Raw genomic sequence first — 13187 nt, forward strand, 5'->3', positions numbered from 1 at the left:
ATGAACTATGAACTTCCAGATGTTCAAACTGAATTTAGAAAAGGCAGAGGGACCAAAGATCAAACTGCCAACACCTGTTGGATCATAGAAAAAACAAGAGAATTTCAGGAAAAAAATCTACTTCTGCTTTATTGATTATACCAAAGCCTTTGACTGTGTAGATCACAACAAACTGTGGAAAATTCTTCAAGAGATGGGAATACCAAACCACCCTACCTGCCTCTTAAGAAATCTGTATGCAGGTCAGGAGGCAATAGTTAGATCTGGACATGGAACAACAAACTGGTTCGAAATAGGGAAAGGATTACGTCAAGGCTGTATATTGTCATCCTGCTTATTTAACTTATATGCAGAGTATATCATGAGAAACGCTGGGCTGGATGAAGCACAAGTTGGAATCAAGATTGCCAGGAGAAATATCAATAACCTCAGATATGCAGATGACACCACCTTTATGGCAGAAAGTGAAGAGGAACTAAAGAGCCTCTTGATGAAGGTGAAAGAAGAGAGTGAAAAAGCTGGCTTAAAACTCAACATTCAAAAAACTAAGATCATGGCATCAGGTCCCATCATTTCATGGCAAATAGATGGGGAAACAGTGGAAACAGTGCCTGACTTTATTTTCATGGGCTCCAAAATCACTGTAGATAGTGACTGCAGCCATGAAATTAAAAGACGCTTGCTCCTTGGGAAAAAAGCTATGACCAACTTAAACAGCAGATTAAAAAGCAGAGACATTACTTTGCCAACAAAGGTCCATTTAGTCAAAGCTATGGTTTTTCAGTAGTCATGTATGAATGTGAGAGTTGTACTATAAAGAAAGTTGAATGCCAAAGAATTGATTCTTTTGAACTATGGTGTGGGAGAAGACTCTTGAGAGTCCCTTGGACTGCAAGGAGATCCAACCAGTCCTTTGTAAAGGAAATCAATCCTGAATATTCATTGGAAGGACTGATGCTGAAGCTGAAACTCCAATTCTTTGGCCACCTGATGGGAAGAACTGACTCATTTGAAAAGACCCTGATGCTGGGAAAGATTGAAGCTGGGAGGAAAAGAGGACAACAGAGATTGAGATGGTTGGATGGCATCAGTGACTCAATGGACATGAGTCTGAGCTAGTTCTGGGAGTTGGTGATGGACAAGGAGGCCTGGTGTTGCAGCAGTGCATGGGGTCGCAAAGAGTCGGACGTGACTGAGGGACTGAACAGAACTGAACTGAACCACCAAGTACTATTGCTTCATTTCTGTACTTTTTTCCTTCCTCTCCTCTCCTCTTTCAAGATCAATGAATAGCAGTAAGTCCACATAGTTCAGGAAATTCATTTGTTACAAAGCCTTCGTCCTTAGCTAACAAGTCATTTGTTGCAATAATTTGTAGTTATTTCTCTTCTTGACTTTACATCACCAGGTTTCTGGCAATTGCAGCAGTGAGAGAATAATCCATATCAGAGTTACATTGGATAATGTTAGAATGATTGCGTTTTAAAGAATGTTCACATATAAACGATCCAGTTATCGCACACTTTCAGGGAAAATTATTGTAATTTTTAGCATTCTTCATAATATCACTGATTTAAAGACCTTCTCCCTTCCATTCTTTTTGTTTTTCATCTATGTCTCTAAATAGTCGTAACTCTAAATTAGAATTTTACCACTGTGTATTCTACTGTGTTGAAAGTCTTCCAGTGCTTTATAAAGAAAATTTATTTTAATTGGACTTATCCTGTGACACCACATATTTATGTAGTGTTGTAATTAAATTTCTGTACTCTTATTTTCTAGGTCACAAATGGGTACTTTTCATGGGGCAGTGGTTTAGCAACCTTATCCAATATCGATATTCGAATTCCAACAGGTAAGAATCATTTATTACTAGTTTGTAACTGTTTTTTTTTTAAGGAACAAATTTATTTTTGTGAATTCAGGGGGAAAACATTTGTCACCTCCAAAGCATTAATTCTTTCATTTGAATAATTCATCATGAAATAATATAAAGCCACATTGTGAACTAACATCAAGTTTGTAGCTGTTCATTATCATGACCGTGGTTTTCCAAGATAACTGAGGATAACAAAAGGAAAGACTTTTTAAAGACAAACATTACTGATAGTTATCTGTTTGCACTATGGAGCTCATGAATCCCTGTATCTCTGAGAGAATGACTGGGAGTTATAAGACCTGCCTATCACTACAGAGTGGGGACCTTGAACAAATTATTTATCATCCAAATGAACTGCTCTTAGTTTATTTGGTGATTTGTGACATTTAAATAGTGGAGTAGTTGATTTCTCATTTTGTTTAAGAAAGATTTTAAAGAAATAGTGTTTGAGAAAATAGTTTTCTATCCCCAAAGAAAACTGATGAAGTTTTCAAATATTTAAGACTCAAATACCCTATAGTTTTTACTAAAATATTTGGATAATTGAATATAAATATTTTTTGACCTGGCCTCATGGTCAATAACTTGTAATTTTTCTATTAAACATGCAAATCAAAGTAAGAACTGATTAATCACTTAATTAATCACTTAATTATCTGTTATTATCTGTTATTATCACTTAATTATCTTAATTATCTGTTTTAGTCAAAATTACTTTTTATCCAGAATGAATTGAATAATAAAGATAATACTAATCTAGGTGACTTAGGCAAGTATTTCACTGCTGCTTTTACTAGAGTCAGTTATTCTCATAATTTAAAAATAGTACATCAAGGGACTTCCCTGGTGGTCCAATGGCTAAGACTTCAAGGGCTGAGTTTGATCGCTGGTCAGGGAACTAAATCCCCCATACCACAGCTAAGACCTGGAACAGCCAAATAAATATTTTTTAAATTAGCATATCAAGACCTATAGATTTTAATTTTCCTTCCCTTTTCCAGAAACCTTATGTATCAGGAAAAGGAGCTGTTTAGAATACTGTTACTGGGGACAAAAACTGGGCCATAGATTATGAAACATCAGCCTTTTCTAAATGTGTTTTGATTTTATTTTATAAGTGAATTCCTTCTCATCCTGTTATTATCCTTTGTTTCTTTTCTCTAGGTCAGTTAACCATGATTGTGGGCCAAGTGGGATGTGGGAAGTCGTCTCTTCTCCTTGCCATCCTTGGAGAGATGCAGACCTTGGAAGGGAAAGTTCACTGGAGCAAGTATGTGTATTTTTAATCAGTTTCTGTTGGTGTCACACGTCCAATGATCTCCCAAGGGAAGGAATGAGAACAGTAGATTCCCATGTTCGAGGTCTGAGGGGCCCTTGGAAAAAAGCACAGCTTTTAAAAAACAAATTAGTGGAAACTTTTAAATGTTATAAATTAAAAAACATAAAACAATTCATGATAGAGGTTTATATTATTTATAAACTGACATATTGCTTTCAGCAAGATTGGGATTGTAAAGGTAAATTTTGAAAGTTAAATGGACAACACAGATAAATAAAGTTTAAAAATTTATCCTATAGTCAAAGAAAATTTGCATTATTTATAAAGTTTAAATGCACACAGAGCTTTAGTGGTCCAGGGTTCAGAGAAGAAATACCAAATAATCTTTTTGAAACTCTTCCTAAGAGACTGAGAAATCATCCATTTCTCATCACATCCAACTTAAACTAGACACTTGAAGTGTCTAGTTAGGGATGTGGCTAGGTCAGACGAGTGTGCTGTGCATCCAAAAGATGTTGTGCTTCTTCTGAATGTTTCAATGGTTGTTTTGGGTTCTTAAAAAATATTGTAGTAATAAGGTGACTCAGGAACATACTATTATATAATTGTGTAATAATGAATAAGTCATATTTATTTATTTAGTTTGATCTACCTGGTAGACAGGCTTCCCAGGTGGTACTAGTGATAAAGGACCCACCTGCCAGTGCAAGAGACAAAAGAGACATGGGTTCGATCCCTGGGTTGGGAAGTTCCCTGGAGGAGGGCATGGCAACCGACTCTAGTATTGTTGCCTAGAGAATCCCATGGACAGAGGAGCCTGGTGGGCCACAGTCCATGGGGTCACAAAGGGTAGGACGTAACTGAGCGACTTAACATGCACACACACACCTAGTAGACCACCCCAACTCCCACAGTCATTATGGAGAAATTGCTAACAGCTTATTGATGATATTGGACTGTAGACTTTCAGTCCAATCACTGCAGTGATTTTCATCCAGGTTATCCCCAGAGAACACTGGACAATGTCTAGAAAGATTTTTTGGTTGTCATACTAAGGGAATTGGTCTGCTTACTGATCTAGCTGGTGGTGGCCAATTCAGTTCAGTTCAGTCGCTCAGTCATGTCTGACTCTTTGCAACCCCATGAACCACAGCACGCCAGGCCTCCCTGTCTATCACCAACTCCTGGAGTCCACCCAAACCCATGTCCATTGAGTCAGTGATGCCGTCCAACCATCTCATCCTCTGTCATCCCCTTCTCCTCCTGCCCTCAATCTTTCCCAGCATCAGGATCTTTTCCAATGAGTCAGCTCTTTGCATGAGGTGGCCAAAGTATTGGAGTTTCAGCTTCAACATCAGTCCTTCCAATGAACACCCAGGACTGATCTCCTTTAGGATGGACTGGTTGGATCTCCTTGTAGTCCAAGGGACTCTCAAGAGTCTTCTCCAAAACCAAGTTCAAAAACATCAATTCTTTGGCACTCAGCTTTCTTTATAGTGGCCAGAAATGCTACTATATATCCTCCAACACAGGACAGCCCTCCACAAGAATCCGCCTGCAATGCAGGAGACCTGGGTTCTATCCCTGATTAGGAAGATTCCCTAGAGAAGGAATTGGCAATCCACTCCAGTATTCTTGTCTGGAGAATTCCATAGACAGAGGAACCTGGCAAGCTACACTCCATGGGGTCCCAAAGAGTTAGGCACAACTGAGCAACTAACACGCACATCCTCTAACACACAGGACAGCCCTCCACATCAGGGAATTATCAGGTTCCAAATGTTAGTTGTGCTGGGGAGACCTTGCCCTAGCCTTGCTCAAGTCCATTTATTTCTTATTGTAAGTTCCATTGTGGCTTAATCTACTGTTAACATACACAGACATCTCTTCAGAATGAGTCAAAACTATTTACAGGCATTTTGAGAATAGGTTCTATTTTAAACTCCAATTAAGAGACGGAAATGCTTGGATGTGAAATTTGAGCTGGAAACAGCTGAACTGTAAATCCTATTTTTGGTATCGTTGGTGAAAGAAGAAAGCTGAGAAATGTGGAGGGTACAGTTTATTCCTGTTGCAGTTGTAGACATGAAACTGTTTAGCAGTTTCCAGCAGTGAGCTCGGTGAATAACTGCCCCTTGCAGTTTCATTCACGAGGGGGTCCTGTTGATCGCTAAAGCCAGATGCTATGTGACGTGTGCCCTACGACCATCACCTTCCATCTTGGATGGATGCAGGTTTTGAGGAGCAGGTTTTACTGAATTAAATTATGTCATGTGTCATGTATGGCCATAATGAAGTTATCTGGGTTTTGTTTTTACCCGGTTTCATTAGCATTAAACCAGAAAGAATTAGAGACCATGACAGAAAAAGCTTGAGATTTTATTTTCATACCTCTAGAATGTTCTTACGGTCTAGTCTGCTCTAGTATTACACCTCTGGGCCAAATTCACTCCCAGTATTATCATTAAGAATTATTATCATTTTGTTAATAGATAAATAAATGATTTGGGAATTAAGAAAGCATTTTACACAGTCTGTTTATTGAGTTTTCTAAACAAGCTACATACATGTATATAAGTATACATATATATATTTTAGACAAATTTATACCATTTATAGCCTGATTTCTTAAAGGTTGTATTTTATTTAATAAAACGTATATAATAAAGCTTGAAAAACAAAGACATCAAGAAAGAAAATAAGGTTTAAATAATAATCTGAGCAATTAATAGGTAAAAATGCGTGTATTGGAGTCCTGCATATTTATAAAACATAGGCCACAAATTCTACTCTGAGTTCCATGGAAGCTAGTCAAAGAGAGAAGTATGAGATAAAAACAGATATATACTTATTAAAAGTTAAGTTTTCTTTTTTAAGAAATAGAAAAGAAATATCTCCCATAAATCCTAATTTTAAAAAAGGTAAGAAAAGGTTATGTCTTAAAGTCAGAGTCAATAAAATGAAAATATGAGAAAGGATTTAAGAAAATTCTAAGTATTTATAAAATCACTATAATTTAAAAATCATCTCTTTATGAATACTTGCCTTAAGAATATCCCATCTCTTCATAGCAGAAAGGGCTAAACTTTTCTTCAAAAAATATTTGGGTTGGCTCTGACACACACATAATAAAAACTAACTCCTAAAAGATTGGATAAGCTAATAAAAAAAATTCTATTTTTCTTTTTTTACAAGAACTACTTAATTTTTTTCCATGAAATCCATGATTATCTGATAAAATATATTTTCAAATCAAGAATGCTTAGAGGATGCTGACCTTTTTTAAAGAGTTATTTGCAATAACTCTTTATTCTGGGAAAAATAACTGTTGCACCTATTCCAATAAGGAAAGTTATATAAATGTTATTAGAATAAAGCTAATTTAGAGATTATCCATATTGATAGGTTGATTTTGTGTAAATGCTGAGAAGTACTTTACCTTGGACTGAATTGTTTGCTGTGTTTTAAAGCTCAAGACAAAATGAAGTGAAACAGTAAATGGTATGGTAAAGTACCAGGCACCTTGCTGTCACTCGGTCATCATTGCCTGTATCTCTGGTTGCATGAATTTTATTTTTAAATGTGCCCTCATGGTTGGCAGGAACAAAGTGCTGTAAAGTACTCTGTCCTGTTGCAGGAAGAAATATTTACTTTGGATGGGAGAGAAGGCACTGGTCCCCATGCAAGACAGACCTACATGGGTAGAACTTGGTGCGCGAAATTCATCTAAATATAGATGCTTCCTCGGCAAGTGCTACCTTTAGTGTAGTCTGACATGAAGTAGCCCCAGAAGAGATAGAAGAGAGAGATGAGGGAGGGACTGAAAAATTCTCCAAGCTTGTCAGAAGGCCAGGGTTCTTGCTCCTGCATCTGGTGTGCTCTGTATTTGTTGAAAAGCAAATGTTCTGCCTGATTGAAGTTGTCCTTTCCTAGTTGTCATGATAAATAATCATTCCTACTGATATCCCAGGAACTAGAACTAAATAAAACGCCTCACCTGTTGAATGGTCCAGGGAGGGAGTCCAGAATATGTAATAATCCCAGTAATTATATAAGACATAACCATCATTTATCTCTGGCTTCCCTTACTTTTCCTCCACCTTGCCCATGCCATCAGCCATCCTGTCAGACCCCATCTGTTGTGATGTTCTATTTTCTGATGTCTTAGTGTAACTGCCTTTATAGCAGTGGCTCAATTACTCTAAGACTTTGCCAGGCACGAAGGGAGAATAACACAATGAGTCAGCTTTCCTGGATCAGACATAACATAGCATGTTTGTGCCCACATCTAGCTTCCCTTCTTCCAAATATTGTTCCAGATTTCAGCCTGCAGAAGTCACTCGTTCCCATTCCATAAGATACCAACCATGAACTTGGAAGATGGTAGAATACCAAGTTTTAACTTTTGCTGTTGAAGGAAAATACACACAAATCCTGCATGCAAAAGTGAAATTGGATGCTATTTTCCAGGAGGGGATTTTCCACCTGACGTGTTTTAAATTCAGGTGTTTCAGAAATGATGGAATTCACCTACTATATTAAAATTTAGAATAATAAAATCAACAAGTCCTTAGGTGTATCTTTCTCCTTGGTATAGGTATAACTAAATTTAATTAGTCAAATGCCTCATTTTATGTTAATCATATAAATCAGTAATTAATTATACCCAAATGTTACAATGTGATGCAGGTCTTTCTTTCCAGTTCCTTAAGGGCCAGGCTGTGTCTCAACCCTTCAAGTTTAGAGTATAAAAAGTATTTCTTCCTCCCTTGCCTTAGGGTAACTAATAAGGAATTTAAATAGATTAAATTTGAATTTTAATGGTAGGGAGTGCCTGGAGATATCAAATTCTAATATAGACTAGGAAAATATTCCATAAAGGTTATCCAAATTTATACAGCTAGTTGGAGCAAAGTTGGAGCTAGAATATGGCTATTGTGTGAACCCACATTTTGTATGAAGAACAGTGCTATCTTTTGGAAGCTTAATTATTTCCTAGTTGATGAGGATATAAAAGAAGACTGTCATTTATCTGGTTTGTCTTTGGGATTAGTATCAACAACCATTTGTAAGTGTAGCTATTTAATATATACAATGTTTATCTCTTACCTGATATGTACACGCACTCATCCTATATTTATATTTCGTAATTAATGAACATTGTTTGCCATACTTGCAGTGTAAATGAATCTGAACCTTCTTTTGAAGCGACCAGAAGGTATTATTTCTATTTTAATCTGCGTTTAATAACTACCTTCCTCAGACTTTTCCTGATATTCCATTTCTTACTCCTAATCATTTTATTCATTCTGATAATGTACAAAGTTGTTTATTAAAATGGACTAGTAGATTTCTGATCGCAGTAGTTCCCAACATCTGGAAGCTGTTAAAAGAATTAATTTGCTGAACTAAATGGCCCAACATGTCAATTGTTGTCTTCTCCATGAGTCACACATATCTCAACTTTGACTAAAACTCACCAGTTCTTAGCAAATTGGATTTGGGATTTCATGAAATAAAGATGAAAGAATTATTATGTATATTATTTATGAATTAAACAGTGATGAAATCTGCCTGTAAGCTAGAACTGGGGAACCAAGTACTTCATTTATTTAAAAAAAGAAAAGAAACCCTTAAAGAATGGGGGTGGGGGCAGGAGGGGAGCAGACATGCCAGAGGTTGGGAACCACTGTTTTAATGCGCAGATGGTTATCTAAGAGACTACTAGCATACTATATATTATCACGTCCTCTAAACTCCTAAGACGTTATGTTTCAGGATGATCACTGGTTACTTCTAACTACCTTTTTTCTACACTTTATTCTCTTTTAACCTTAATTCCTAAATTAGTACTTACAGACCATAACTAACTATGAAAGTGTGAATTTTAAGTTGACCCCTTCCCTACCCCAAGCTCATCATCCTCTTTATCTTCAACTCACATGCATTTTCCTAATTACTGCAAATTAAAATATGATGTATGGACATCTGGTAGGGTTTGCAAGCCAAAAAGTGGGGCACAGGGAGGAGGCTATCATTTTTTTAAAATAAACTGTTTCAATAGGTATTGAAATACATGGTTTTTAAATGTGTAGTTATTTCATTGTTGAAATGGACTCCGCAAAATTATTCTTTGCTTTGAAATAGTTACATTATCTATTACCTTAAAATGTGTTCATGTGAGTAAGCCACAAACACATAATCACAGTATCAGTTCACATCATTTTAAAAGGTATTCCTGTAAAATTCATAATTAACGTAAAGTGCTTTTAATATGAAGTAAAATATCTGTGGTTATTAGAGTTAACTGTTATTTATATTATTGTAAAAATTGTCATTTTAAAAAATAAAATTTTAACTAAGAGTTCATGCCTCAAAATATTTCTTTAGCATAGCAAGTTAAATTTGCACGTTGTGTGTTGTTTTAATTAAGTTCCAATCCCTTTAATTTAGTGGGATATTTAACTACCAATCAATAAGGTTGATGGTCGTTAAAATATTCGTTTAGAGATTCTTCATTTCTGTCTTTGAGTTATTTTATCAACTTTCATTTTTCTTAGTTATACAAAAGCACAGGCACAGCACAGCACTCTTGGGTAATTTTGGTATTTTGTTTTTCTTTTCCATTTTCCAGTAGGAACAGGTATTCTGTGGCTTATGCAGCTCAAAAGCCTTGGCTATTAAATGCTACGGTAGAAGAAAATATTACCTTTGGAAGTCCTTTCAACAAGCAGAGGTAATTTTGAATGTAAAATTTAGAACTAAAAAGAACAACTATTTCTAATCCCTATGTTTGGTTCACAGTTTCTGGAGTCTTTTCTAAAAAAAATTTATTGGAGTATAGTTGATTTACAGTGTTATGTTAGTTTCAGGTATACAGCAAAGTGAACCAGTTTTAGTATACATACAGCCACTTTTTTAAAGATTCCTTTCCCGTATAGGCCATTACAGGGTATTGAGTAGAGTTCACTGTGCTATACAGCAGATGCTTGATATCTATTTTATGTATAGTAGTACATATATATCAACCCCAATATCCCAGTGTATCCCTCCCACCCATCCCCTGGTTCTGAAATCTTTATATCAGGACTTCCTTTCTTCTCTGTTTGCCCTGCTTCTTTCCTCATCACCAGGTCTATTAAGTCAACTTTTGTAAGAGAAGCCTCACTGGGATTCAGCCCATCATACGCACTTACTGAGAACAATTTGTACAGCAAAAATAAACAGCTGAAACAGAAGTTGTGTGTGTATGGGGGGCGGGGGGTGCAGGGTGAGGGTGGTGCTGAGGTTGTTGGTAAACAGAAGAAAAATCCCAGTACATTGCAGAGGAAGGGTCAACCATGGAAAAAGAAGAGAAGGAATATGGGATCTGAGGGGCCTGATTACTCAGAGCAGCCAGAGTATGTCTACTTTCAGTCATCTTCTAAACACCCATTGGAGAAGAGAATGACTACCCACTCAAGTATGCCTGCCTGGAGAATTCCATGGACAGAGGAGCTTGGTGGGCTACAGTCCATGGGTCTCAAAGAGCTGGGCACAACTGAGTGACTGACACTTTCACTTTCACTTCCAAACATCCACTGGAGTGTGCAAAGGCAAGACCCTTTCCTGAAGCCACCTTCACGAGGGGAAGGGAGTGTCCTAAGACTCAAAGCAGGGTCCTGAGAGTTAAGGAGAATTAGATCTGGGGAGAGGCATGAGGAAGGGGGAGGAGAGAGCAAAGTGTGGGAGGAAAAATCAAATTACACAGGATTGTGGGCCTGGAAGTAAACCAGACAGAAAGGGAACTGTGTACATTGACGGTGGCAAACTCCATTGTGAAGGAAGGCTGAGATGGGCAGTAAAGTACCTTAAAAGCCAACCAATATAACTCTGAATTTTCTGGAGGCCCAGCAAATTGTTAGAAAGAGGACTCACAAAGTAAATATACTCTGCCCATATCATGACAGATTTATATAAGGTGAATCTGAATTAGGAGCAAAAAGACATTTAGAAGGTTGTTGGGCAGATGATCTGGGCATGCTGTGTTTGTTGTCTATACTTGGCAGTGACTGTAGAAATGGAAGAAAAAGAGATGGTTGACAGAACATTCTGGAATAAGAATGGGAGAAGAAAATGGAAGAGTCACATGGAATCTGGAAAAGTGGTACAGATGAACCTATTTGCAGGGCAGGAATAGAGACTCAGATTGAGAGACCAGATGTGTGGACATATGGCGGGGAGCTGGGGGATGAGTTGAAAGGGTAGCAATGACATATATACACTGCCATGTGTAGAGCAGATAGCTAATGGGAAGCTGCTGTATAGCTCAGGAAGCTCAGCTTGGTGCTCTGTGATGACCTAGATGGGTGGGATGGAGGTGGGATGGGATGCAGGACCAAGAGGGAGAAGATACATGCATACACATAGCTGGTTCACTTTGTAAGACAGCAGAAATTAACACAACAGTGTACACCACCTATACCCCAATTTAAAAACAAAATCACTCAAATATTTTAAGACCAAGTGATTGAGAAAATGAAACCATTGATATTTTCCCCAGAACGCCCAGTCTCCATGCTTCCTTGAATTTCCAGTCGACCCCAGTTTCCAGATCCAGCCTTAGGTCAACTTTATGTCGGTCCTTATCGGTTTCTGTTTTCTTCTCTCTTCAGCGTCGTGACTGTGGGCACAGATTCCTCTCCTCTGTCCCCACTTCCCCCCACCCTGTAACCCACGCTCTAGCCCCAGTGAGGCTCCTCTTATCCTTCACACATACCATGAACTTGTCCACTGTCATACAGTTCCTTTCTCTCTCCCCTCCTTGTCATTCCTGGCAGATTACAGTCCATCTTTCTGCAGCCACGTCACAAATCACCTCCCCTGCAAAGATGTCACTGATTTCTCAGTCATTCCTTCCTGCATATTCTAGGAGCACTTTGTAACTACCTATCTATGGTACCTAACAAGGTACATTTGTATCATATGTTTCTGTGTCAGTTTTCTGCCACATTTAATAAGCTGTTTTTTTAAAAATTCTTAACCATTTTTCATTGAAGTATAATTAATTAACAATGTCATGTTAGTTTCAAGTGTACAGCAAAGTGATTTGGTTGTATGTATATCTATTCTTTTTCAGATTATTTTCCATTATAGGTTATTACAAGAAATTGGATATAGTTCCCTGTGCTGTACAATAATTTTACAAGAGTGGGAACCAATATCTATTTGTCTTTGTATCTACAAGCCTACTGTAGAGGCCAGAATATACTAAATTGTTCAATAAGTGTTTTGTTTCAGCTTCTGAGACATTGAACCCGGGACTTGGTTTATGGGCAGTATATTAATTGTGATTTAAAAACTCAAAACCACCTCTCCCACAGGTACAAAGCAGTCACAGACGCCTGTTCTCTTCAACCAGATATTGACTTACTACCATTTGGAGACCAAACTGAAATTGGAGAGAGGGTGAGCTATGTATAATGTAATTACACAATGAACACACATCCAGAAAAGTCTTCCAATTATCTTTAACCTTTAATGGAAAATTTTAAAAATCCGAGAGCATTGGAATTATGTTTTCCTAGTGACAAGTTCTAGAAACAGAAGCATAGAAGTTCTTGATGCCACTCTCTTAAGGATGCATTGAGTAACTATCATGAACTTCACATTTTGCTAGCCACTCAGGAGTTCTCAAAGGAAAGGAACCAGTCCTTGCCTTTGATCAAATGTATTTTTACTTAACTTGGAGCTTACTTTAAATTGGTTTGGATACCGAGATTGCTTCTGACAACTTTTTCCACTCTTGTCAACATCCATTTATTCTTGTTAAAGTGTTCTTTTTGCTTTGTATAAACAGGTTTTACATTGGCGTCATACTGTTCCGACTAGCCGAAAAATATTTATACCTGTATATAATCTTTATAACAATGTTGGCTAAAGTGTTTGACTCTTATGGGGTCAAGTACTAAGCAAAAGACTGTATATGCATTATTTGCTTTTACAACAAATCTGTTACATAGGTGTTTTGTTATCTGCATATTGCAGCTG

The 13187-nt window shown here is 37.3% G+C and overlaps 1 protein-coding gene across 11 annotated transcripts in view; it reads left to right on the plus strand.

The window, feature by feature from the left end:
* The window catches only part of ABCC9 (ATP binding cassette subfamily C member 9), a 169192-nt gene that overhangs the window by 66784 nt on the left and 89221 nt on the right, over positions 1–13187 (plus strand). For 6 of the 11 annotated variants that reach the window (XM_069585551.1, XM_069585550.1, XM_069585553.1 and 3 more), the window contains 5 exons: positions 1783–1855; positions 3044–3149; positions 8338–8376; positions 9793–9894; positions 12521–12605. In XM_069585551.1, coding sequence (XP_069441652.1) covers positions 1783–1855; positions 3044–3149; positions 8338–8376; positions 9793–9894; positions 12521–12605 — 405 coding nt within the window. The remainder of the gene's footprint in view (positions 1–1782; positions 1856–3043; positions 3150–8337; positions 8377–9792; positions 9895–12520; positions 12606–13187) is intronic. The other 5 variants (XM_069585555.1, XM_069585554.1, XM_069585556.1 and 2 more) reach the window with 1 other exon arrangement.

Source organism: Ovis canadensis, chromosome 3, assembly GCF_042477335.2.
Source record: "Ovis canadensis isolate MfBH-ARS-UI-01 breed Bighorn chromosome 3, ARS-UI_OviCan_v2, whole genome shotgun sequence".
NCBI lineage: Eukaryota > Metazoa > Chordata > Mammalia > Artiodactyla > Bovidae > Ovis > Ovis canadensis.